General features: G+C 35.0%; 1 protein-coding gene across 1 annotated transcript in view; it reads right to left on the bottom strand.

Annotated features, from left to right (window-relative positions):
• Positions 1 to 238: 238 nt before the first annotated feature.
• LGR4 (leucine rich repeat containing G protein-coupled receptor 4) overlaps positions 239 to 24,140 on the bottom strand; it is a 78,727-nt gene continuing 54,825 nt past the window's right edge. Inside the window, exons 6-18 of the mRNA XM_070934890.1 lie at positions 23,958 to 24,029; positions 22,730 to 22,798; positions 21,839 to 21,910; positions 21,673 to 21,744; positions 19,602 to 19,670; positions 18,372 to 18,443; positions 17,526 to 17,591; positions 14,743 to 14,814; positions 13,291 to 13,362; positions 11,504 to 11,629; positions 6,534 to 6,655; positions 3,500 to 3,580; positions 239 to 1,779 (exon numbers count right to left, since the gene is read on the bottom strand). Coding sequence (XP_070790991.1) covers positions 503 to 1,779; positions 3,500 to 3,580; positions 6,534 to 6,655; positions 11,504 to 11,629; positions 13,291 to 13,362; positions 14,743 to 14,814; positions 17,526 to 17,591; positions 18,372 to 18,443; positions 19,602 to 19,670; positions 21,673 to 21,744; positions 21,839 to 21,910; positions 22,730 to 22,798; positions 23,958 to 24,029 — 2,242 coding nt within the window. The 3' untranslated portion in view covers positions 239 to 502. The remainder of the gene's footprint in view (positions 1,780 to 3,499; positions 3,581 to 6,533; positions 6,656 to 11,503; positions 11,630 to 13,290; positions 13,363 to 14,742; positions 14,815 to 17,525; positions 17,592 to 18,371; positions 18,444 to 19,601; positions 19,671 to 21,672; positions 21,745 to 21,838; positions 21,911 to 22,729; positions 22,799 to 23,957; positions 24,030 to 24,140) is intronic.

Below are 24,140 nucleotides of genomic sequence, written 5' to 3'. Positions count from 1 at the left end.
TGCCTGTATTTATCTCACAGTTGCATATGGGAAAAATATTCCCATCTTTTGGCCCTGCAGTAAATTGTCCTGAGATTCAGTCAAAAATGCTATACAAAAGTTAGCAACAGCCCCCCTGCCCAGCTCCCCCCTCCCAAAAAAAATCTATAATATTCTGCTGTTTTGTGCTTATTTATAAAAGTTATTAGGATCAATATCACAACAAAAAATGAAATTAAAATTGTGTAACATGGAAATAAGCTTCAAATATATAGTTGCTTGGAAAAAAAGTTTTTAAAAATGGATTACAAATTTTGGTTTTCTAATTATTTACAGAAGGAGCGACAGCTCTTATTTAAAATGTATAGCTCATGGTACTTAGGCATACAATCCCTTATTTATAATTAATATCATACAATGATTAATAAAAGTGCTTTCAGATGAAAGAATGAAACAGGCATGGTCTATATGAAGCATCATGCTTCCTCCTTTTTAGCATATGGATTGCTTGCAGTAAAGCCTTTCAGTCTTTAATCCTTGGGGTGTTGTAGGCATAACGAACTAACGGAAAGCCTCTGCTCTGATAAAAGCAAGCACGTCCACAGGCCTGCACCTGATCTGAACTATCCGATACAAATGAGTCCTCTTCATCAGCGTAATCAGAATGGGCAGACTGTGTACCGCAATCTGACCAACAGCCGTCAGGCCTTTGGCAAGGCACTACAGTCAGAGCAGGACAACTGTGAGATTTTACTAAATGTTTACATGGTGCAGGCTTGGATATAAGAAGTGACTCACAACATTCACACATGGTTAAGCTACCCTGCAGATGGGTATACATGCTGCAGTCGTAGTAGAAATCCTGAGTCCTACAGCCAGTTTGTGTATTGACAGCAACTGTTCCAGTCCCATTCCTCTTGGTGATATGCCACCTCAGTAGCTTCCAATCTTCCTTGAATTTGGGGTTGAAGAACACATATAAAACCGGGTTCAAACAAGCAGGCAGTGGGAAAAATATCAGAGTGACAGACTTCATAATTTCAGGGCTGATGGCGATTGCAGTGATGAGTGGAGCGAAGGAGAAAAATGCAACAGGGCAAAAAAAGATGCAGTTGGTGAAGATGAGCCAAGCAACATGTTTAATCATGCTAGCTTGATTGTTCTTGGAGAGATCTTCCTTTTCTAGCTTGCAGTAAAGTTTTGTATAAATAACAGCCATTAGCAAAAAGGCTAATGAGTTAAGGAGCACGAGGGTAACCGTGAAGCCCAAAGAAGGGGCTTCTCCAGTTGGAAAGGGTAAGCAAAGGGGTGACCCAGAATATTCTCCTTTATGGAAGACTGACAAGCATGCTGCTATCAATGTACACAAGAATGCAAATACGGCTGCAATTCGAAATTGGTTTCGATGGCTGCTTTTACCCTTTTTAATTATTTCCTTGGCAGACAAGCTCCGTTCAATAGTAGCCAACAAAAGGAAAAAAATTGCCCCTTCTGAGGAGAATATTGCCAGAAACCGAGCCACTTTACACCCATTGCCAGTCTCCCACCAAATACCAAATTCAGCAAACCGTCCCCAGGAAACTGCATCCAGGAAAGTTAATATACCGGTGTAGATCCCCATCAATAAATTAGAGATAGAGATCAAGCCAATGAACAATTTGATCGAAGGAAGTGAAGTAGAAGAAACAAATATACTTAAGATGACAAGCATATTGAAGAGTAAGGCCACCAAAAAAATAAACCAGACTGTAAGACGAATCATCCAGCTTCCCAGTAGATATTCGCATGGCTTGAAAGCACCTAAAACAGTAGGGAAAAAAAATGTGCTAAGAGAAAAAGGTTGCTAGTTGCAGCATATTATATAACAGACTATTTTTTTTCTGAAAACAACGTAAGAACATTTATATTCAAGGTTACATTAATGGAAAAGATAGGTAGGTGGAGCAATTGGGTAAGAACACGTTCTTGAAATAATAACAATCAAATGAAGACATACTTGAGAAGCACTTTCATAATCTATGTGAAATAGATCAAAATTCAATTAAGCTTCACTTAATCAACTGACTTGCACTTATATACAAATAGGTGTTTAATTGAATGCAATTTCCAGATGGCACTTGGGGAATTTCCCAATGATCTGGAGGGCAGTTGAATCCTTTGTTGACCTAGTTGAAGATATGAATAATAAGAATACTAGACAGGACATCTCCAAAGTATCTCTAGGCCCGCAGATGCCAGGAAGTTCTTTGGCATACTGATGAATTTTAGGAAATTTATGTTGCAGAGCTTCTGCTACTGGTATATATATATTTTACCAGTTATACTCAGTATTTCTGATATTGTGCAATATGACTGCATTGGTTGAAGCTGTTGTTTCTGTGCCCTGTTTAAAGAAGCCTTGACTGAAGCAGTTTATAAATTCATAAATGAATATGTGTAAAATAGAAATAATGATGCAATTAGTATTTTCAGAAAAGGAAAAGGAAGAGAATGATTTTTTTTTTGAGGGGGGGATTAGAAAACAAGTTGCTTGCCAACTGTTCATAACTTTCTAGCTCTGCTCTTCCACTTAGTAAAACTGGGAAGAAAGTGGGACGATACTTCACTTATTCATACTTCTACTACAAAATCTATTTTGCATCTGCTTCCAAACCTCCTGAGCAGTAGCATATCTAAGCATGGTAAGGATGTAAAACATTAAGCAAAAACCCCAGGGCAGGAAGCACAGCTGAACAGGATGACATTACTCCCTGGGAGCAACTGGATAATGCAGAACTTGCAGTAAGTGCCTGGACTACTGCCTCATTAGAAAATAAGGAGAGATTATGCTAGAAGAAGAATGAGAAAGTTACATTATTTTTGATCCACAATAAATAAGAGAGTCTATGTGCTATATTTTAATAAGGTCATTAATAAATCAGAGTTGGAAAATTAAATTCTATCAGAATAATTGAATACATTGAATAAGCTTAGGTTGCCAAAGAGAAAATTAAAAGTAGCCACAAAACACTATCTGCAAACATCTCATGATGTCATGCAGAAGGCATGAGAAGTAGCCACAGATGCAAACTGGAAAGGAAGCAGACTTTGCAAAAACATTAGTTGTTAACAGTGTCAGGCAGTGGAACAGATTGTTTTAAGAAGAAAACAGTCTCTGAGAGGATGTTTAAACAGATGCTGTATGATCAGGGGTGTCAAACTCATGTCGTCACGGCAACATCACGTGACGTATCGGGACTTTTTCCCCCTTCGCTAAACCGGGCGTGGGCATGGCCAGCGCATGACGCATCTGGCCCCCAGGCCAGGAGTTTGAAAGCCCTGCTGTAGATGCCTCCTCTACTGCACATCCTTTATTATGTTGAAGAGCAGGCAAAATGTCACCTGACAAAAGACGGACAGCCAAGAAAACTACCTGTATCCTTTATCACACAATTAATTATATATATGAATAAAGCAAACATCTATAATATGAGATAAAATTTATCTGAAATAGAAAGGGAAGCAGACACAGAATATGTACCTGTGGTGGGAGTACAGTGGATTACTGTTTGACCTGGTTCTTTCACTTCAGCGCTGCTTAAGTCATCTACATCTGGTGCACCTAGATTAAAAGGACCGAAAATCAGATTTACAGAAATATTAAATTCTGCTTCATATATTTTATTTTTTAAAAATAAAACTCAATAAACTAACTTTTTTTCTCGTCAAGTCAACCTTGGCTCTGAGTGACTGCCTGGACATATCCCTGCAGTTTTCTGGGCAAGATTTCTGGAAGTGAATTGCTACTGCTTTCTTACCAGGATTGAAAGAGAGGGGACTGGCCCCAAGGTCATCCAACTGGCTTTTTGCCCAAGGCAGGATTAGAATGCATGATGACCTTCTAGACCTGTGTTTTGACCACTACACCAAGCAGCTTCTGTTACATTAAATTAGAATTACTTAAAACATGGGTAAGCAACCAATTCCTCAGGGGCGTTGCCATAAACCCCCATCAAGACTTTATTAAAAATTCGTAAAAAGGTAAACAATTATTTAATAAGAAGGTAACATCCAGTAAAATGTAGTATCATGCTCCAGCATATTATTTATTTACAAGAATGTGTTTGAATCCCTTAGATTATACAAGTATTCTTTAAAAAAAATAATGTAATTTAATTTAATTTAATTTAATATTTAAATTTATATACCGTCCTTCTCCCGAAGGACTCAGGGCGGTGAACAGCCAGAAGTAAAAAACATCAAATACAAAATATAAAAACAATTTAAAATTGAATTAAACAATTTAGCCCAACAGTTAAAATCCCCCATTAAAATCCAAATTAAAATACACAATTGGAGAGAGTAGGCCAGCCCGACTTGATGAAATAAAAAGGTTTTGAGGGCCTGACGGAAAGTACGTAAGTCTGGAATCGTCTGTATCTCCGGGGGGAGCTCGTTCCAGAGGGCAGGTGCTCCCACAGAGAAAGCTCTCCCCCTGGGGCATTGTTTGGCCGACAGTACCCGGAGGAGCCCCTCTCTGTGGGAGCGTACTGGCTGGTGGGAGGCTCTCGGTGGCAGAAGGCGGTCCCATAAATATCCCGGCCCTAATGTGTGCTACAACCTATGGCCCCTGCTCTGTTTGAAATCGTAGGTCCCTGCCATACATGTTTGGAGAAAGCCAGGTTGGGAAAAGCTGGGATATAGTAAATCACAACACAACAGACCAGTAGTAATTATATCCCGAATTCCAAGGACAGAATGTCTCAATTTATGATAAAAGCCTCTAGCCATGATTGTGAAAGATAAATGGGAAGTCTTTGTTTTCTATCCCAATTCATGAAGTCAGTAGCTAAGCACAGATAGATGAACAATTTTAAAACTTCTCTGTGATTCAGTATTTATTATCCATTATTTTCGGGAATATTGCTTAACCCAAATCTGCTCTTTCTCCCTATAACTTAAAGTACTGATATTTTTGTCTCTATAAATCATTCTTCTGTGTTATCAAGTTTTTACTTTCATTTTGTGAATTGTATTTAGAGCTCCAATAGCTATGCACTCTTTTCCTTTTAATTGTGATTTTTAATACTCAAATATGCCATTTCCAATACAATTTTATGACATAGGCAGTGGAAAATTCTTACTGCTGTCCAATCTCATTTTTTTCCAGTCACTGCCTACAGTGCCTCTTTATGGAAACCATGCAGTACCATCTGATATTTCTCAAAATTCATGAACACAAAGAGAAAAGGTGCACACATACATGTTGCTTTCCCTGGATTTGACAAAAATATATTGTAATATAACTCTTGAATTTGCAATGGATTATTCATAAACCATTATCAAATTAAAACATATATTCATGCCTCTAGAGCAAATAGATAAAAATCCCAGATCTTACTCTTGTAAAACAAAGACCTTTATGGATGTTCCTATAAATGTCAATCACATTTAATCAGATAAGGTACCATTTCTGTGAATTCAGAGGTGAACTATGTTTATACTTTGAGGAAAATAAAGAGAAAATGTTTTTGAATTATTATAGATAACTTTTTACCATTTTGCATATGGTATGCCTTCATGACAAATACTTTGTGGAGACCCACACCACATTTTTAAAGTTCCAAATGAATAAACACTAGGTAATATTTATTTATTTATTTATTTATTTATTTATTTATTTATTTATTTATTTATTTATTTATTTATTTATTTATTTATTTATTTATTTATTTATTTATTTATTATTTATTTATTATTTATTTATTTATTGGTTCGATTTATATGCCACCCTTCTCCAGAGACTCAGGGAGGCTTACAATGCGTTAAGCAATAGCCTTCATACTTTTGTATATACCTGCTTAGTAGGGCTTTCGCCCCCCCCCCCCCCCCAAAGCGGTGTTCTTTTTTTATACAAAGTCAGCTTATTGCCCCCACAATCCGGGTCCTCATTTTACCTACCTCGGAAGGATGGAAGGCTGAGTCAACCTTGAGCCTGGTGAGATTTGAACTTGCAGTAATTGCAGCAGCTGGCAGCTAAGTGCTACTTTAACAGCACTTTAGTCTGCTGCACCACCAAGGCTCCTTAATAAACTAATAAACAATCCAGCAAAGATAAGTTTTAGAAATTCTTTTAGATAGGGCAGCTTTTCAGGGGAATAGCATTTTTACATGGAAATATATTCAAGCAGAAGCATATTGTTACGCAGTTACCCTTCTTCAAAGATATAATTCCATGTAATAAAAATGATTTGAACCAGGCCCCGATATGACATTGTTTTGCAATTTCTTGACTAGAAATATTATACACGACTATACTCAAATCATGGCAAGCAAACATATGGATTACACAGCGGCAGCTGATCTCAATCATGAAATGATGTACTGTAGAAACAAAATATTCTGCGTGACTGTTTAAATAGGTTTAAATAGGCTACTATGTTCAAAGTATAAACATAGTTAACATCTGAATACATTAGCACATACTCTATTAACATTGGATTAAAAGGATTAACATTTAATCCTTTAAAATCTTAAGTAACCTGCATATATTATGATTGTATCAGAGCACCCACCTTGATCATTTATGATTTCTCGACTCTGATTTTGGAGGCTGGGATCTTCAGGATTAGAATTCAAATAAGAGTCACAACCCCAGAAAGGACAACATTGGTAGGCATAAGGAACAGACAGAGATCTGAAAGTTTGAAGAGAATAATTAGGGGGGGATTATTTATTTTACTTAATGTATTTGTATTTTGGTACAATTTGATTGTGGAACATAGCAATAAAGTTACAACAATAATGTATTAATAAATAAAATAGACCAATAAGGAATATATCATAATTATAGACACAATAAAAAAGCATAACTTTCTATATAATATCTTAGGGACTTAGAATGGGACTTGCTGCATTTCTTGAGGTTGCTTTGAGGACATCCCCATTTACAGTATATTATAGTAACTTTTCAGGAAAGAGGTCATTGATGGTAATACTGGCTAGGCCAGAAATGTAGTTGGTAAATCCATTACTGATAAAAATAGGGGCTGTTCACAATCACGCTATCATATCCTGAGACAATCCTGACCTCGTGCCTCCATTAGTCATATTGCCAAACTGCTGGCAGATCTGAATAACTTTCTCAGAGAAAACTAAAACAAAAACACAAGGTTTTCACGGTTTGCCATCACAGACTCTAAAAGACCTTCCCAGAACTTTCTAGAGTTATATCAGCATCCATACAAGTAGATGAATTTACTTGGGTGATTTTCCACAATTCCACAATTCAGCTTTTCTCCCTGGTGTAGGCCTTCTAAAACATAATATGGTCACATTAGCTTTTAGATTTCTGCCACTGACAGTCTAGCCATCAATATGACTGCTTCATCACTCAAATTTTTCACTAAACCAAGGAGATCAGCTGTTTTGATGAAGAATCAAAACATGTTTAGGAATCAATTAATCAATAGCTTTAGTTGGTCATTCCAGTCCACCATACCAAAGGCCTCAACTGAAAGATGGAATAACAAGCAAATTCTGGAAGTCACAGGATCCAAAAGCCATAATTGATGGGCCTTTATTAACTGATCCATCCATGATAAAAGGTTTCATGACAAGGGAGTAGCTACAGGTTCTTCCACTCATGGAATACTTTCCTCAGTGCAGAACATCTAGTCCAAAGTGTTCCCTGATCGAGAAGTGGAGGTAGATATTACCTGAAATAGGCTAAAGAAAGTCACAATGACCATGAATTAGACCTTGAAAATCTCAAGCACTAAGATAAGACTCAACACCATCTCTAAGACTAGTACTATTAGTTCAATTAGGAAGGTTCCTGAGCAGCAGGGTATCTAGTGTACCATCAGGATTCCTGTCTTAATTTTCTCACTCTGCTCTAGCTACACACACTCAGAACCCTTAGCCATATCATTTTAGGCTTTGTCATGAGAGTGGAATGGGAATCCTTTACAATGATGGGACCTCTTCCCTCCCCGAGGCCCACTTCATAGCTCTACTTCAGATCACAGAAACCAGGTAGGAATATCTGAGATTAGATGATACCATCCAGCTCACCCAACCCAGGTGTCTGTCCATATATCATTTTTTCATTCCAGATCAGATCATTTATGAAGTGGGTCTCATTCATGTCCCATTTGGTATTCAACAGGAGAATTGATAAACTTTTCTCCCCTCCCCTCTTTAAGCAGAAGCATTTTTTGAAACAGATTTTTTTTTTTTCAAAAATAAGTTCTGGGAAAACCTTGGGGTAAAAATCAATGTTGAGATTTTCTAAACTTCTTGACTTTATTTAGAGAAAAAGGATGCAGACTAGATTGATACAAGCTGAAAATTAAGAAAAACTCATCCGAATGTAATCCCACATTATTATGTTATAGTGTTGTTATCTTTAGGGAAGCAAAGTTTTGTGAAATCATGTTGTTACCTGTGCATATTGAAACAAACATTCATCAAGTTGGCTGGAGAGCAACACCCTTGCGTAAGTGAACTCCCAGGAAAGCACAGCACTAAGCCCACACCTGTCATCCTTATTGTTCTCTCGGGTTACATGAAATTCTACATGCTGCAAGTCTGGATTTCCTGCATTGTGCCTCTCTCTTAACTTAATTCAAGGAATGCCAGAACTATTTATGCATTCAGAATGGGTCAGATCCATAGTTTATATTATTTTTAATTATATTCTGTCACATTGCTTTTGGTTATTAAAAAAAACTATTAATCTCAATTAACCTTAAACATATAACAAATGAAAAATATCATCATTAGAACAGTAAAAAGTTATCGCTGCTAACAGAAATAGGATACTAGATCAACTTTTCTCTATCTCCCCATCAACCAATTTCCAAGTAGCAGGAATACATCTGGCCTGCTGGGCTTATTCAAAATGAAGTTTCCATAGGAGATGTGTAAGGAGCAAGAAGAAAAGCCACAGCCAAGACAGCAGTCAGATAAAAGAAATCTAAGTCTGGGGCAGAAATGTAATCTGAGAAAGTGTTTCAAACATGACCTTCCCTAGATTTCTGAAGATATAAAAAGAGGAAAGGGGGAAATACATTCAGACTTGCAAGACTCTGTTACTATAACCTTATAATAAAAGTATTAAGTTGTGTGTTTCTGGGTTTTGTGTACCTTGGAGGACTGTCAAAAGTTATTAACAAACAACAGAGCCTTGCCCTTTATTTCTTCTGAACTAGCCTTAATCAAGGAAATAATTCAATTCAAGTTAACTTCTGCGAATGTTTGTGTATTTGATATACTATACTTGTGTATACTTGTCATACTATTTTCTTGCCATTGTAGACTGAGCAGAAACAATGGCTGTTGTTGCTCTTTCAAGAGTATAATACTTTGGGCAAATGCATTCCATCCAGTAATTATGCTGACAATGTCAGTGTTAAAAGATTTACAAGGATTACTACTCTTTCTTAAGAAATGAGAGAGAAAAAGATAAGGAAAAGATTAATTAAAGTATGATTAAAATACTTTACTTGCTGCTCTAAAATAATGAACATTTGGATCAAATGCTGAAGAATTCTAACAGTTGGGATCTCTTACCCCCAGACACTGTACCGTTCCTATTCTACATATCAAATGAGAAATGTACTTCCTCCCCATTTTCTTTATGATGAACACACAGGACAAAAGCTTAACTGTATCAAAGTCAATATGCACATCTACTCACTACAGTATACTGATGCCAATACTTTATAATGTCAGGTGCTACTATCAATTTATCAGCCAGAATCCAGTTTAGAGTATTATTTGTTCTATGAATACAGATTACAAATTTACATAAAAGTATGCTGGGATTTTTTTTTTTTACAGATTCTTGCTTGCTTCCTCTATATCTGGAGGTTAAAACTGATAAGTATTATCTCAATATTTTCAATATGAAACCCAATTATAAATGCCAGTTAGCTGGTGATACAGCTAAACCATTTAAGTCTAACCATAACCATTAGTTATGTCGGTTTGACACCACCTCTCTATGTCCAAGATAAAAGTCTCACCAATTGATATTATTAAAATAGAAATGCCAAAGATTGGATGAGGTATATTATTAATGTAAAATGTGGGTTTTATAATATTGTTAGAGACTGGAGAACTTGACTAAGAAGTTAGAAATCTTATAAAAGAAAAAAAAATACAAAAGAAACTGCTTTCTTGTAATTCATCTCAGTGTTGTCTATAATCAGCTAGTTCATTATAATTTAGTCATTGGCATGAACTCCCAAAAATTTCATACAGAGATCTTTTGCAGCCCAATTTGGAAATGAGATGAATTGAATATATAGACTTACAAGTGCAAAGCAAGCATGGTACCTCTGAGATACAGTCCTTTTCATAAAGAGCACTGAGTATGTAAAATATTGTGCATCTATAATCAATGTGAAACAAGAACAAGAATGCAAAATCTATTTGCAATATTCCTCACTGGATAGTTTTCCAACAGCGTCTCTTTTTTTGCAACTGAACAGATGGTGAATTCTCCAAGTTAAAATATTTTAAAACCTAAATACATTTATCAGATTTATTTGGAAATTTTTAGCCTTTCATCCCCCAGATAAGCTTTGGAGAAAGGCTAAGCTACCAAAATTTGATTTGGAAAAGGCATGAGTCCATATTTAAATTTTTGATATACATTAAAGAATAAATAATTTTGTATCAATTCTTCATAACAGACTGAACATTGGACTAGTTTCCTACTAGTAAGGAGAATATGAAAAGCTTTATAGTGATACATTACTAAAAAAAGAAGAATCGTTTGGGGGTGATTCTGAATTCAGTAGGGATTTTAAGTGTAGAATCAAAGGGCTGGAAGGGACTTTGGAGGGCTTCTAATCCAACCCCCTGCCCAAGACAAAAGAACTTATACTATGGTTGTCCAATCTCTTCTTAAAAACCTCCAGCAAAGAAATACCCACAACTCTAGGAGGCAAGCTGTTCCACTGATTGTTATCACTGCTTACAAGGGATGTCATTTCTGACTACACAGCAGCTATTGCCAACCTGACAAAGTACAACTGTCCTATTCAGCCAGTCAGCTAAACACAGCAGTAATTAAATGGGGATGGAAGGAGTATGAAAGACTGTAAGAGGACAGAACAGACAATTTAGAGAAATCTGGAAATTAGAGCATTATATCTCCTGAATGGCTTGCATTTCCACCATCACCTTATTTTTTCATTTTTTAACGCCCAAACCTGTGCTATCCAAATTTGCCCATTTCTTACTTCCTAATTTCAACAGCATGATTTTAGGATGCTATAGGAGCCCCAGAAAGATGCTGGGGAGCATAAGTGGCCCCTGTGTTAAATCTATGTTAAGTCACAGTTTCCAGTTCAATTCATTTGCTTGTACACCTTCCTTCTGCACATTAAAAATGTAAGAAGCAAGCAAGAGTGCTTGCTAAGATTCAAGGCTGTCTTAACTGAACTGTCACTCTTTGGGGAAAGCAAGTGTAATCTGAACAGAACAAGTGTATAGTTAAACTATGAGGGTACCAACTTAATTACTGACTTACCTGAGTTTCGTGAAGTCCTTTGGTGATAATGTTTCTTTCAGTTCAATATTGCCTATGAGCTTAAGTTGCTTTAATCTATTCAGACCTCCAGTTGGAAATGAAGTCAAAGTATTGAAGCTTAAGTCGCTAAAGGGATGGCGAGAAAAAAAAATAAGTATGAGGAAACAAAAATACTAAATACTTGAATTTGCAAAACAAAAACAGAAGAAATAGCAAGTAATTCTACAATAAGAAAATTCTACTAAAAAGCTGCAATCTAATTTTTTTGTTTGTTTACACTGTTTGTAGCCCTCCAGAAACTTACAAAGGCATATGCTTAACAAAAGCAAAAAAACTTAGCTGAGAGATGAAGGCTAGTACAAGATTATCTAGTGAGTTTCATGGCTAAAAATGAATTGGGACCCAACCTCTTTTACTGCATTTCACTGACTTTAGATTTCCTGTTGCCATTAAAACGAATACATTTATTTTGTCTGATAAGCATCTTATCCAACAGGCAAAGCCAGATGATATTTACCAGTCTCTTTTGCTTTCCCATGCTTGCAAGGATTGTCATTTCTGACAACACAGCAGCTTTTTCCACCTTGACAAAGTATAACTGTCCCATGCTTACCCGGGAAGCTAATGACTGGGCGGTAATCGTTAAGTGGGGATGGAAGGAGTATTGAAAGACTATCAGAGGATATGATATAGATAATTTAGAGAAATTGGGAAAATCTATTGTGTATGAGCTGATTAAAATTCGCTATTAGAAAGAACATTAAAATTCTCCATTAGAAAACTTATAACTTGTTGTCCCATATGCAGATCCACCCATATGCTGAATAGCTCTGGAAATTCTATTGAAAAAGCACACTTCCTAGGCCTCAGGAGATGCCAACATTTAAGGGGAGGGACCTGGAGATGTATCTGGAATGGGCAGATAACTTCAAGGAAAGATGATTCCGTAATAACCTGGTTTGTGTCATGTACAACTGTAAAGGTGATAACCAGCACCTTGAATTGCACCTGGAAAGAAAGTGGGAGCCAATGCAGCTTGAACAGCAATGGTGTAACATGGCAAACTAAGAGGTGCTCAATTCTGCATAAGCTGCTGCATTTTGGCTGCCTTGTTATAACTTGAAGCCTTGCGTTAAGCTTGTTGCAATAGTCCAACTGGGAAGTGACAAGATATAAGTCACCGTGAGCAAGATCTTCTAGTTCAGGAATGGGTTCCATTGGTACTTAACATGTTCCTTACCACTTCACAGAATCCAGCACTGGGGAACTTCTAAAGGGCATCTTGTTCCTGGCTGGGATGGAGATGTATAAATAGTGTATTGATGATATCACACTTTTTGACATCAGATAACTTCACCCAACCAGGAGTGTTGAGAGATCTGCGCTCTGAGGTATCCCACATGGTAAATCCCATGGGTTGGACCTCTCTTTCCACCTCCAACACCTAGTGCTACTAGTTGTGGAGAAAGGAGAAAAAACACTGGAAAACAGTGCCTTTCTCAACCATTCCCCACAGCCTCTCCAGAAGGATACCATGATCGATGGTATTGAAAGGCGCCAAAAGATCCAGATTCCCTTTGCATGAGATCAGGGAGAAAATAAGTATCAATCTAGTTTCCACATTAAAGTGCAATAAAGTATGTGATGAGGTACTCTTACACATTATTTTGATTCGTTTTAAATACAGGATGAATGGCTTTAACACATTGTGTAAAAGAGAATTTTCTGAGAAGAAGTTATAATATTTTAAGATTGGAAATGTGCACTATGCTAAACGGCCTACTTACAGGTTGGTAATAGCACCAAGCGTAGTAAATGCTTCCTTGTTAACCCGGTGGATCAAGTTTCTGCTGAGATCACTGCAATTTTAAAAAGAACTATTGTGTTAGTGATTTACACTGACACTTTCAAATGGTCATTGCTTGAAGTTCAGTGATTACATTATGTTTTAGGTCACACTAAGTTTCTAACAGATAAATAACTTGAGTTTATCGGTATTTTACAATGTCATCTTGACAATTTTCTTTATCCAATTATTTTAAAAACACTTAATTCAATAGAAAGCTTTACAGTTTGGGGATGATAAAGGTCTAAGCTCCACACAGTATTAAATTGTAATATTCTGTTTGTTCTATGTTCTCTAGGGCACCAGCTTATCTAAATCAGAATGCAATTACATCTTGAAACCTGGGACATGAACACCTGCCTTGTTGATAGAAAAGGACACAAGACTCTACTCCATATATGAAAATGCCTTTATGGACACCAGAATGGAAACTAATGTTAAAAATGGTTTATCTTTGTATTTAAATTCTCTTTTGCACGACAAAAAAGTTAATTTAATTAGCTGCTTCCCATCACTGGGTTAAGCCATATGCTATCAGTTTAATGGAACAATTTCCCTATAATATCTGCATGTTATCTCAGCCTACACTGCTTTATGGAAATTGATATTGAAGAGCTGATTACCAAGTGTGTGTGTGTGTGTGTATTATTAATTTCTTAAAGCCTATCAGCATCAGCTCTTCTGGTATAATCCTGCACTAAAAGCTGGGACTGTCTGTAGCAACTCAATGAAGGAATCTGTAATTCAAATGCATTAAGAATCATTTTCATTTAAATCTTTGTCAAGAACAAATGATTATTTACTAATTCCATCAGAAGTCAATATAGGTTTATGTGCATTTAAAAAACCAAATTATGGAACGCCAGGACTCATATGCTGCACAAGATATATCTTTAGGATTCGACTTTTCCAAGAAAACATTTCACAATATCAGATTTGTTTACTTATTATCAATTTGGTGAAACTTTTAAATGAGCAAAATGTGTAAGGAGGAGGTTGTATTTGGACAGATTAAATACATAGTCAGGAGAAGTGGTTTGGATTTAGACTGATTCTGAATGAGGATTTATTACTGTTCTGTCCTATTTACAAAATTTGGTAGATCCAGGTGATAGTATCTAATCTCATTTTTTTCTATTACTATCTTCATCTTTTTTTCTTCATTCAAATGCACATACATACTTACATATTTAAAATATTAAGGTGGAAAAAGGGGAGGGTTTATGTAATAAATTTTAATTGGTATCACCCCAAGTCTGAGATAGGAAGCCAATAAACATCTTACTGATTTTTGTTTTGCTCTGGATAATCAGCTTGCCTTCCAAAACTGAATACAATTCACTTTCAAACTTCTCTTAACTTAAAGACATTTGTAAAGAGAAAGTATACTTACAGAGTATGCAAAGATGTTAGTCCCTGGAATGTATCTTCTTTGATTTCCTCAATTTGATTATGCTGCAAATATCTGAAATGCAATAATTAGTTATGTAGGAATATTTTCATCAAGAAAAGCTATACATCTGATGGTTCATTATATTCTGATGAAATAGAGTCCCATTTAACACGTCACTTAACACTAATTATTGCTTATAAAATAGTGTGAAAAACCAAAAGAATGTCTTTGAGAGAGGAAGAAGAAATAAAATCCCTTTATCTGATACTTTTATAACATAGCTGAAAATAAATGGAAATGATTCTGAGTCATGACCTGCAGTGCTTTTGGCAAATTTCTGTTCCTGTCTGAAAACAACTTGGCATACATTTGCATCCAGTATAAGCTTGTAGCACTGTCTAAAAACAAAGACTGGAGCACTGAGAGGTTAATACTTCACCTCCTAAGAGAATATGAACAATCATTCAGATCACAGAAAGAATGTGCTATATCAGGAACTGACAGAGGAAGTAACTCTCCAAAGAGACTCAAACAAAGGAGAACATGAAGCGAATAATGACAACCAGAAGTAAGAAATATATAAAATATCCTGTACTTCTACAACTCAGGAACATCTTTGAGACCTTGCTGAAACTAAAGAAAGAGGCTAAAAATGAAAATTAAATTTAACAGAGACAGGAAGGAAACAGAAATTAACTTTGTAGTACTGTATGCTTCCAACACTAATTACAACAGATCATCTTCCACAAGAAGAATACAGGTTTAAGCACAACCACTTGCTGTGAATTATAAACTAATTAAACTTTTTTTATTTGTTTATTTTAAAAACTCTGGGCAGCTAACAATCAGAAATATCACTTAGTCTCCCTCCACCCTAATAATAAAGAAATACCCTTCAAAAATAAACCATCCACAAAATAAATCAAATATACAATCAGAATTACACAAAGTGAACAAAGAAAACAATTTGACTGAATAATGTGGTCATGTTTGTATTGATAAATCTTCTCCCAGAATACATAAATTCTCAAGATTCAAATTAATAATTATAGTGCACCTTTTCCCCTCACTTGTTACAATAACCCAGAGGTCTTCAAACTTGGCAGCTTTAAGACTTGTGGACTTCAACTCCAACTATGCTGGCTGCAGAATTCTGGGAGTTGAAGTCCACAAGTCTTAAAGCTGCCAAGTTTGAAGACCTCTGCAATAACCAGATCTCAATTGCTCTTCTGAATCCCAAAAGGGAAGGAACAAACTAAATCTCTCTGGGGAAGCAATTCCAGAGTTTGGGAGCAGTTATCCAAAAATGCTACTTCAGATGGACTGTCATATAGAAATAACTTGGACAGTGTTGATACTATTCAACCTGACTGGACATGCAGATACAGTAAAAGACTGGTTCTGAGAACTACAGGCCCTGAATCACAAATCAGAAGCCAACCAACAACCAGCGCAACACCTAAAGCAGAATGTTCTTCTGAGTATATAAGGATATACCTTATATCCTTATATACTACATAAATGCATGGGCCACACTGTGTACTAGCTAAACTTCTGAATGCTTTCCAAGGGCAGCCCCCCTTGTAATCCAAGTGGGAGATGCCTCTGAGTAGGGTTATCTGGCCCAGAATTAGTCAAAATAATCAGGTCAAAAAAAGATTTCTTGAGCAGGGTGTATACATCAGCTTATTCCAGATATAATGGAAATATCCCCTCACTCAAAGAAGTATAGATTGCTGCTTGTATCCATTCTCCTGCCATTTCACAAGAGGCCTTAATCAACCACGGGAGATGGTAGAACTGCACTGGATTTCCTTATGACTCAGACTGATTTCAGATCCCCACTGGTACTGTCCAGTTAGAAGTCTGATGTTCTTTGAATCTGAAAAGTTCTATTGATCAAATGCTATGACCATCCTTCATAATTGCTCTTCAGATCTTCTTGGCAATCATCTTTCCTTAAAAGGGATCAAGTTGACTTAGAAAGGGCCACTGGGTAGCATTCAGCAGATACAATGAGAACGGCTACCTTTTTGCCATTCAAATTTCCACTTATAGGCTCAAACATGTGCTGTTACTGCTGTCTGACTAGAGTCAAACTTGGCAGTTCCTCTTCCTGCCCTAGGCAACCTCTGTAATGTCTATGCAGATTCTCAGTCATCTAGGTCGTGGTGGTCCCAAAGATGTTTTTTCAAGCTGCAACTGGATTTCCTTGAGAGGTTTTTTTGGAGACGTTTCATTTCTCATCCAAGAAGCTTTTTCAGCTCTTATTGGATGGTGGGGAATGGACGGATTTATATTCCTTGCAGACAGCTGGCCATTTGCATTCTTTTGGAGAGTCATTGAGGCCACAACAGAGGGGGAGGGATATGACACCATCTATCTCCAGTCTACAACACAATCCTTTCACCTGTTCCTAGAAGGCTCCACATCCATTTGCATTATTCAGGTGACCCTGAGGATACAGATAAACCTCCAAATCCCTTCTAATGCTTCTTCCCAAACTCCTCAGTGGACTGAGGAGCTGGACTGGATCTGTGAGGGAGCAGCTGCTTGGTGCAGTCTGATCAAGCACTATATTTGCTATCTTATTCTCAGCCAAACAAATATTAAGACACTGTACAATCACTTGTCTGAAATGGTATAGGTTCTCCTGCTTGAGTACGAGGTTTGACTAGAAGACCCCCAAGGTCCCTTCCAGCTCTAGTCTGATTGATTGAAATATGGAAAGCAAACAAAACAGAAATTACTAACAAATTAGATCCAGTGTGTTCTTTACTTACATTTCTTCTAGGGAACTGCAACCTTTAAAATGTGGAAGTTCTTTTATATTGTTGTAAGACAAATCCCTTAAAAGATACGAAAAGAAAAAAAAAGCAATCTTAATTTATACAAAATTGTTCAGTTTTTACTTGAGCTTTGTCAGCAAATCATCTGCTTATAATATTGCTATAACAATTTTTCCTAGTTTTTTTCTTAAGAAACTAACATTATTTCCATTTAACCTAATTCAGAAGAACAGAACAGAAATGGAGTACTTAAATTCAGCAGTTCATAAAATTAGTGCAGTAAAGAAGTATTTATAACAATGTATTCTCAGTGGGAATATATTAAATAATAAATTGATGTACTACATTAAAGATGGCAGGATTAGCTATTTTCTTAAAAGCTCTCTTTATTTAGCAAATGCAAGCCTCACAATTTTAATCAAATTTGGAAATAAACCACAATAATTTATTAGAAGTTACCATCTATTAATTAACTAGATATTTGCTGTTTCCTAACATACCTAATGTCATTTGGACAGGATTTGCTATAAACTACAATTTATAAACTAATCCTGTAATATTGAACTGAATAAAAATGTGTAACACACCTGGCTTTTAATTAAGATTTGCTTGTTTTTTAAGTAGTCAACTAACTTGTAAGCTGCCTAGAATTGACTTTGGCAAGCTGAGTAGCATAATTTTAATAAATAAATAAATAAACTATACACACATTTGTTTTGATCTGTTTTTTTGTACCCCAAAAAACCAAACTACTACCAAACTTATCAATATCAAATTGATTTTCTGACACTATGATCCCTACTTGTAAAAATAGATTAGAATCAGAAGTTATGTACTTACAAAGTCCGAAGTATCCTTTGCTCTTGGCATAGACCAGTGGGAATATTACTTATTTTGGCTCCTGTAAAAGTTCTGTTGAATAAAATACCAATATCTGTAAGAATACTGGAAACAGAATTTTTAAAAGTAGCAGCTTTTCTAGAATGCTATAAATCATGTGAACCTAGCTTAACCAAATATCCTTGAAGTACTGAGGTATCCACTTAATCTACTTCATAATAATACGCTTCTTATTTAGAACAATAGTTTTAAAAATGGTCCCGTTAACACAAACAGTAAGCTAACATTTCTGGCTTACTGATAGCAAAGAACAGGGTTGGTACACATATTCCTTCATGGATTTTCCAGTTACTTTTGCTTGGAGGTATTAATTGTATGCATCTCATCATTATCTTAAAGATAGATAACAACCCCTCTTTAAAATATCCTAAATCAATGATTTGGATATAATGCTAAGCTACCAATGATTATCAAGTTCCAGCTGTTGTTAACTTTTCCTTTCATGAGAAACAATTGGGAAGCGTACACTAGCAACTCTGTTAGCATACTTAGAAATTCTGTACTACCATTTTTCTGCCAATACAATCAAGCACCAAAACTGCTTTACCATAAATCTCCAATATTAAGTGATATATTAAACTTGCTTGTCTTTATTTTATCTCTATTCACTATTCACTGAATCCAAATACAGTGTGTGTTTTAAAAGTATTTTGTGTATGAGAAAAAAGGCACCATAAATATGTCTTTGCCTTCCAAATTTTTTGGTCTATGATTTTAATAACTCAATTATATATAGCTGCCCATCACACTGAAGGTGACTGGACAGTGCATAATAAACAGGTAAAATCACATATAAAAGCTGCATAGGTATAAAAATTACAAAAATCACAGTGACAGTAAAATACTATAAAAACAGAAATACAAACCCTAGGTAAAAAGGGGAATAAAATTAGCCAGCTCATCAATGGAGTCATCTAAGCAGTGGAGCCATCTAAGTATGTCTCCAATTCCCTGGAAGCTCCAGGCCTGATAATATAATCAAATCTTGAGGGGCTTCTGGGATATCAAAAGGGATGGAGCTAAACTAATTTTGATGGGCAGAATGTTCTATAAAGTGGGCACGATGGCAGAAAAGGCATGTCTCACAAGACCCATAAAATGTAGGCCCATAGCTGATGGATTGCTTTTACTAGTTATTTCATTTTTGAAGTCTGACAGTAAAATACTTACAGACTCTCCAGATTGATCGTTCCTGTCAAATTAGGAAACCATTGCACCATGTTGGCTCCACGAATGACTCTGAAGAAAAACAGAAAAACAGAAATACATCACAGCTACACTGTTCAACAGAAAAATCAACCCTACGGGAACAGAAGGTTTTGTTAACATTTTTTACTAGTGTTTTGTACTGAGGTGGCTTTTTCTTTCTCACTAACATTTACTAATTTAAGCCATGGGGGGAAGGTTTTATATATATATGTATCCATATGAAAAAAAATGAACTTTCTTTGTTCTGAACTATAATGAACTATGATGAAAATATGAAATATTTACGTTTGCCAGAATTTGGATTTCTGAGAATGCACTAATATCCTGCAGATGATACCGTAGTCAGTTTTGAAACCAGCTCTATTACGAAACTGAATGTATGATGTAACTGTTAAACCATTCATTTTATTGTTAAGTACATTTTACTCTAAGTTTTATGAGACTGTCACTAAAATTAAAAATACACATTTATCTGCTATTCATACATTTATGGGATGGAGAACAATTTATAAAAGAAACGTAGTGATTATTATTAAAACAATCACATTTTATTTTAGAAGTTCAAGTAACAGATCGAAATAGTTCTGGAATAGTTCTGAAGATGCATTTAACTTGAGCAGTAATATAAAACACACACTCAAAATTAAACAAATTTCAATATAAGTAAGAATTACAAGCCTTTGCTTGTATTAAATCTCGCAATCTTCTGTTTCTATAGGGTGTAACCATTAAGATAAGCTTTAGCAAACATACCAAAATATATATAACCCATCAACTTGTGTGCAATTTTGCCAGAGTAAACACCTCCACCCAGCAAGAATAGAAGAGAAAAACAATAAAAAATATTTCTCCCTACTTTTGTAATAATTAACAATGGTCAGTAATACCATCACTGAAAAATTAATACATAATTACAAGGGTTCAATGAAAACTGCATAGTTCAAATATATGTTTAGGCAGCCTGCTTCATGAAGACTTACTCTGAAAGTAACTAGTACCTGAAAGCTTTATGATATATATTGAATACGGAAATATTTTTTTTTTATTAAATCTTAATAGTAATCAATAACTACTTGGAATTTTGTAGCATTTTGGAAGACTGCTTTGGTACTTGAAGTATTTTCTAAAATGTCTCAACTATAATTAAACAAAATTATTTTGACATACATCTATTCATAGTACAATTAAGTAAAACGCACAATATAAATAAAATATTCCAGGTGGAACTACATATAGTATGTTGATCCACACCTCCAACGTTTCTCTGCTGAGTTGGAAAGCTGGCAAAGGGGTTCTATTTAGGTCTGCCTGTATGTGAGAAAACTCCTTGATATGAATAAAAACTGAAAAAATATGGTTCATATTATGTGAATTTCTACTGAAGCTCACTTGAGCATAAAAGTTTCCTATTCAGTATTAGAAAGTGTAAAGTGGGTTAGCAGATACAATGCTGCCACACCTTGTGTTAACATCTTAACAAGGCTTAGATCTTCATAAAACTGGCAAGAAAACTTTTCATCAGCCATTATTTCTTAAGTATAAAAATACTGTTGTGGATCTTCTGCAATAATGTTTATTTTTTTATTGGTCATTTTATTGCTGGACAATAAAATGGCTATTCTTCACCATTTCTTTCCTGCAAAATTTTATAACTGCAACTCCATTGTCAATAAACTATCCATTATCACCTTGCATAACAGATTTTATTGATCTGCATTTATCATAATTATGAGGTTGAATGTTTTCATTTCTTTGCAATATTGCAATATTAACCAAAGGTTTTAAAAGGTTTCTTTCTTCTTTTAAAGTGTTTTCCTTTGTTTACTACACAAGCTAATACAACTGGACACTGTAACAATCTGTAATACACTTATTATTCCAGGTTCATTTATTTCAAAAAGTAACTACCTATATTTATGCAAACAAAATCTTAAACAAAGATTCCAAGAAGTAATTCCACTGAATATATGTATTTAGGATTAGAAGACTAATTAGCACAAGTGCATTTTAAATTAACTGCAAGAGTACTTACAAAGAATGCAAATCTGATAAATTTTGAAAGGCTGAGTTCCCAACAAAGGATAAAGGATTATCATACAGATGTCTGAAGGAGAAAAAAAAAGGCAAGCTTTATCATTCATGCATTTATTTTTTAATCCATTAAACCCCAAAATTTATTTTTTAAATTAAAAACTTACATTGTTCTTAAAAGCGGATTTCCTATAAATGCATTATCAGGGATCATGGAAATATAATTGCTGTGAAATCCCCTAAAAACAAATTGAAATTGTTGGATTAATAGTTTACTATTTGGGGATCATATATAAAATCTTAGTAATTTTTTCAAAACGTGTAAAAGGAAACAAAGTAAAAATAAATTTTCTGTAAGAAGGAACAGCTTCTTCTCAATAATTTCAAAAATTCTTCATATGCAAGTTGTGTGTACTGGAAGATAATCTTTCTATATGTTATTTCAATAATTTCACCAGGAAATGCGATGTGTATCTTCCATGCAAAAATAGACAACAGATATTATAGTCTGGCAACTCAAGCTGAATTTATCCAGAATTATCTTTAACCAAACCTCTCAGCAAACAGAATGAAACCAATTGGAAACCAGACTAGAGCCATTAGAAACCAACAGTGTAAAAATAATCTGAATTTTAGAGGCATACTGGAAGAAAGAGCTGGAAAAAGATATAGAGATAGATGAAGATAACAAACTATTGTAAAAATTTATATATTTCAAAACTAAAGAGGCAATTTTGAAGCTATAAGGAAATAAAACCTCTTTGAAAATGAAAGTTATTATAACAGTCATGTTAATTCATTAAAAAATAACCTATATTGCACTCAACTAAACAATACTAAATATGACAGACCCAAAAGCTGGATCACTTATTATTTTAAGTTGATCCTGTAACTAAACAATACCAAATACGACAGACTCAAAAGCCAGATCACTTATTTTAAGTTGATCCTCCCCATTTGAACTTAATTTATTTTAGTTTATCAAGAGGAAAAACATAACCTTCCTAAAACTAAACATTTTTTGTTGGAAAAAAATAAGAGTATGTAGTAATACTCACAATTCTTTAATGCTTGGAAGTGATTTAATTGCTTCTGGAAATTCCACCATGCTGTTATAATTTAAATCCCTTGAAAGAACATAAACAGTGGCATTATGTGGTATATTATGGGGAAAAAATTAACAATTAAAATTTTAAAATAATTAATAATTAATTTATTTGTTTAAATCCTCTTGGCTTGCTGTGAGCCTCCTACTATGCCATAAATGAATGAACACACATACACTTGACACACATTTGTTTCAAATACTTTATCCTTATTTATTAGGATAGTGTTAATTTTTCACTTATTCTGGGTGTCCAACCTACATCATTAATTTTAATAGATTTTAGAATCTGGATACAGAATCACTAGAATTACCTCCTTCCAATCTGTCCTTGATTATTGCAGTGTTTGCCTGACCCTCTTGCTGATATTCAACTATCAAATTACATGTTCTTCTTAGTAGGAGCAAAGATCTTCTTGCTTCAGAGTAATGTCAGCTCCCATTCTCAACCTTCCCCCATTCAGAAATCTGGGGTTATTATTAGGAATGTTATTTCTTTTCACCTTACAACAATGTGACTGACTGTAATGATTCCTTTAGGATATTAAGATAGTTAAGATAATCTATAATTTATCTCTCTGATCTTTTTCAGTAATGCCAATTAATTATAGGTTGATATCAGCTTACTGGACCTTTCTAATATATATTTATTTTTTGTAACTTCTACTCATACTTGGGTCTCAGTCGCTAGATCAAATGTGTTGCATAAAAACAGCATATATGATATCTCAACTATTCCATAGTCCCATGCTTATACCCCCTAAAAGCAACAATTCTTTCCTTTTTCTCTTTTGAAATATCATCCCTTTTTTATCTTTTTTTTGTTTTGTCCATCTTTTTTGTAATGTAGCTAGAAAACTAGGGGGAAAAAAACAAAGCTAAAACCAGCCCAGTTACCAAAACTGAAGAGATACCGTACTTTGAAGGAACTGTGAAATTTCCCCATTACTGCAACAAAATAACTTGTGAAAGAAAATCAAACCAAGTTGTGACCAGTTCTGTTTCACAACAAAGCATTAAGTATATTTGTAAATGTATGTAAATCTAGCTAATCACAGCATAATTGTGTTTAATTATAAACCTGTTCATTTCTAATCCAAATAGTTTAAGATTCCTAATGTCAATAGGTCTTTTGTAATGTGTTTTGTTCTGTTACAGAACCTCAAAGTCAGGATACTCACAAAGTTTCTAGGTTGTTTAATCCATAAAAACAGTGTTGTCCCAATGTTTTTATTTTATTGTTATGGAGATGCCTGAAAAAGAAAAGGGGATGTAGAATCCATTACCTCATGAATCATTTCTTGCTATAGTTTCCCAAAATTAAGATTTATAGCAAAAAATGCAACACACTTGAAAGATCAACT

The sequence above is a fragment of the Pituophis catenifer genome, unplaced genomic scaffold (assembly GCF_029215685.1).
Source record: "Pituophis catenifer annectens isolate HBS135680 unplaced genomic scaffold, rPitCat1.0.hap2 SCAF_1, whole genome shotgun sequence".
NCBI classification, from domain to species: Eukaryota; Metazoa; Chordata; class Lepidosauria; order Squamata; family Colubridae; genus Pituophis; species Pituophis catenifer.
Note: the sequence above shows the minus strand (reverse complement) of the source record. Positions and strands in the feature narration are given on the sequence as shown.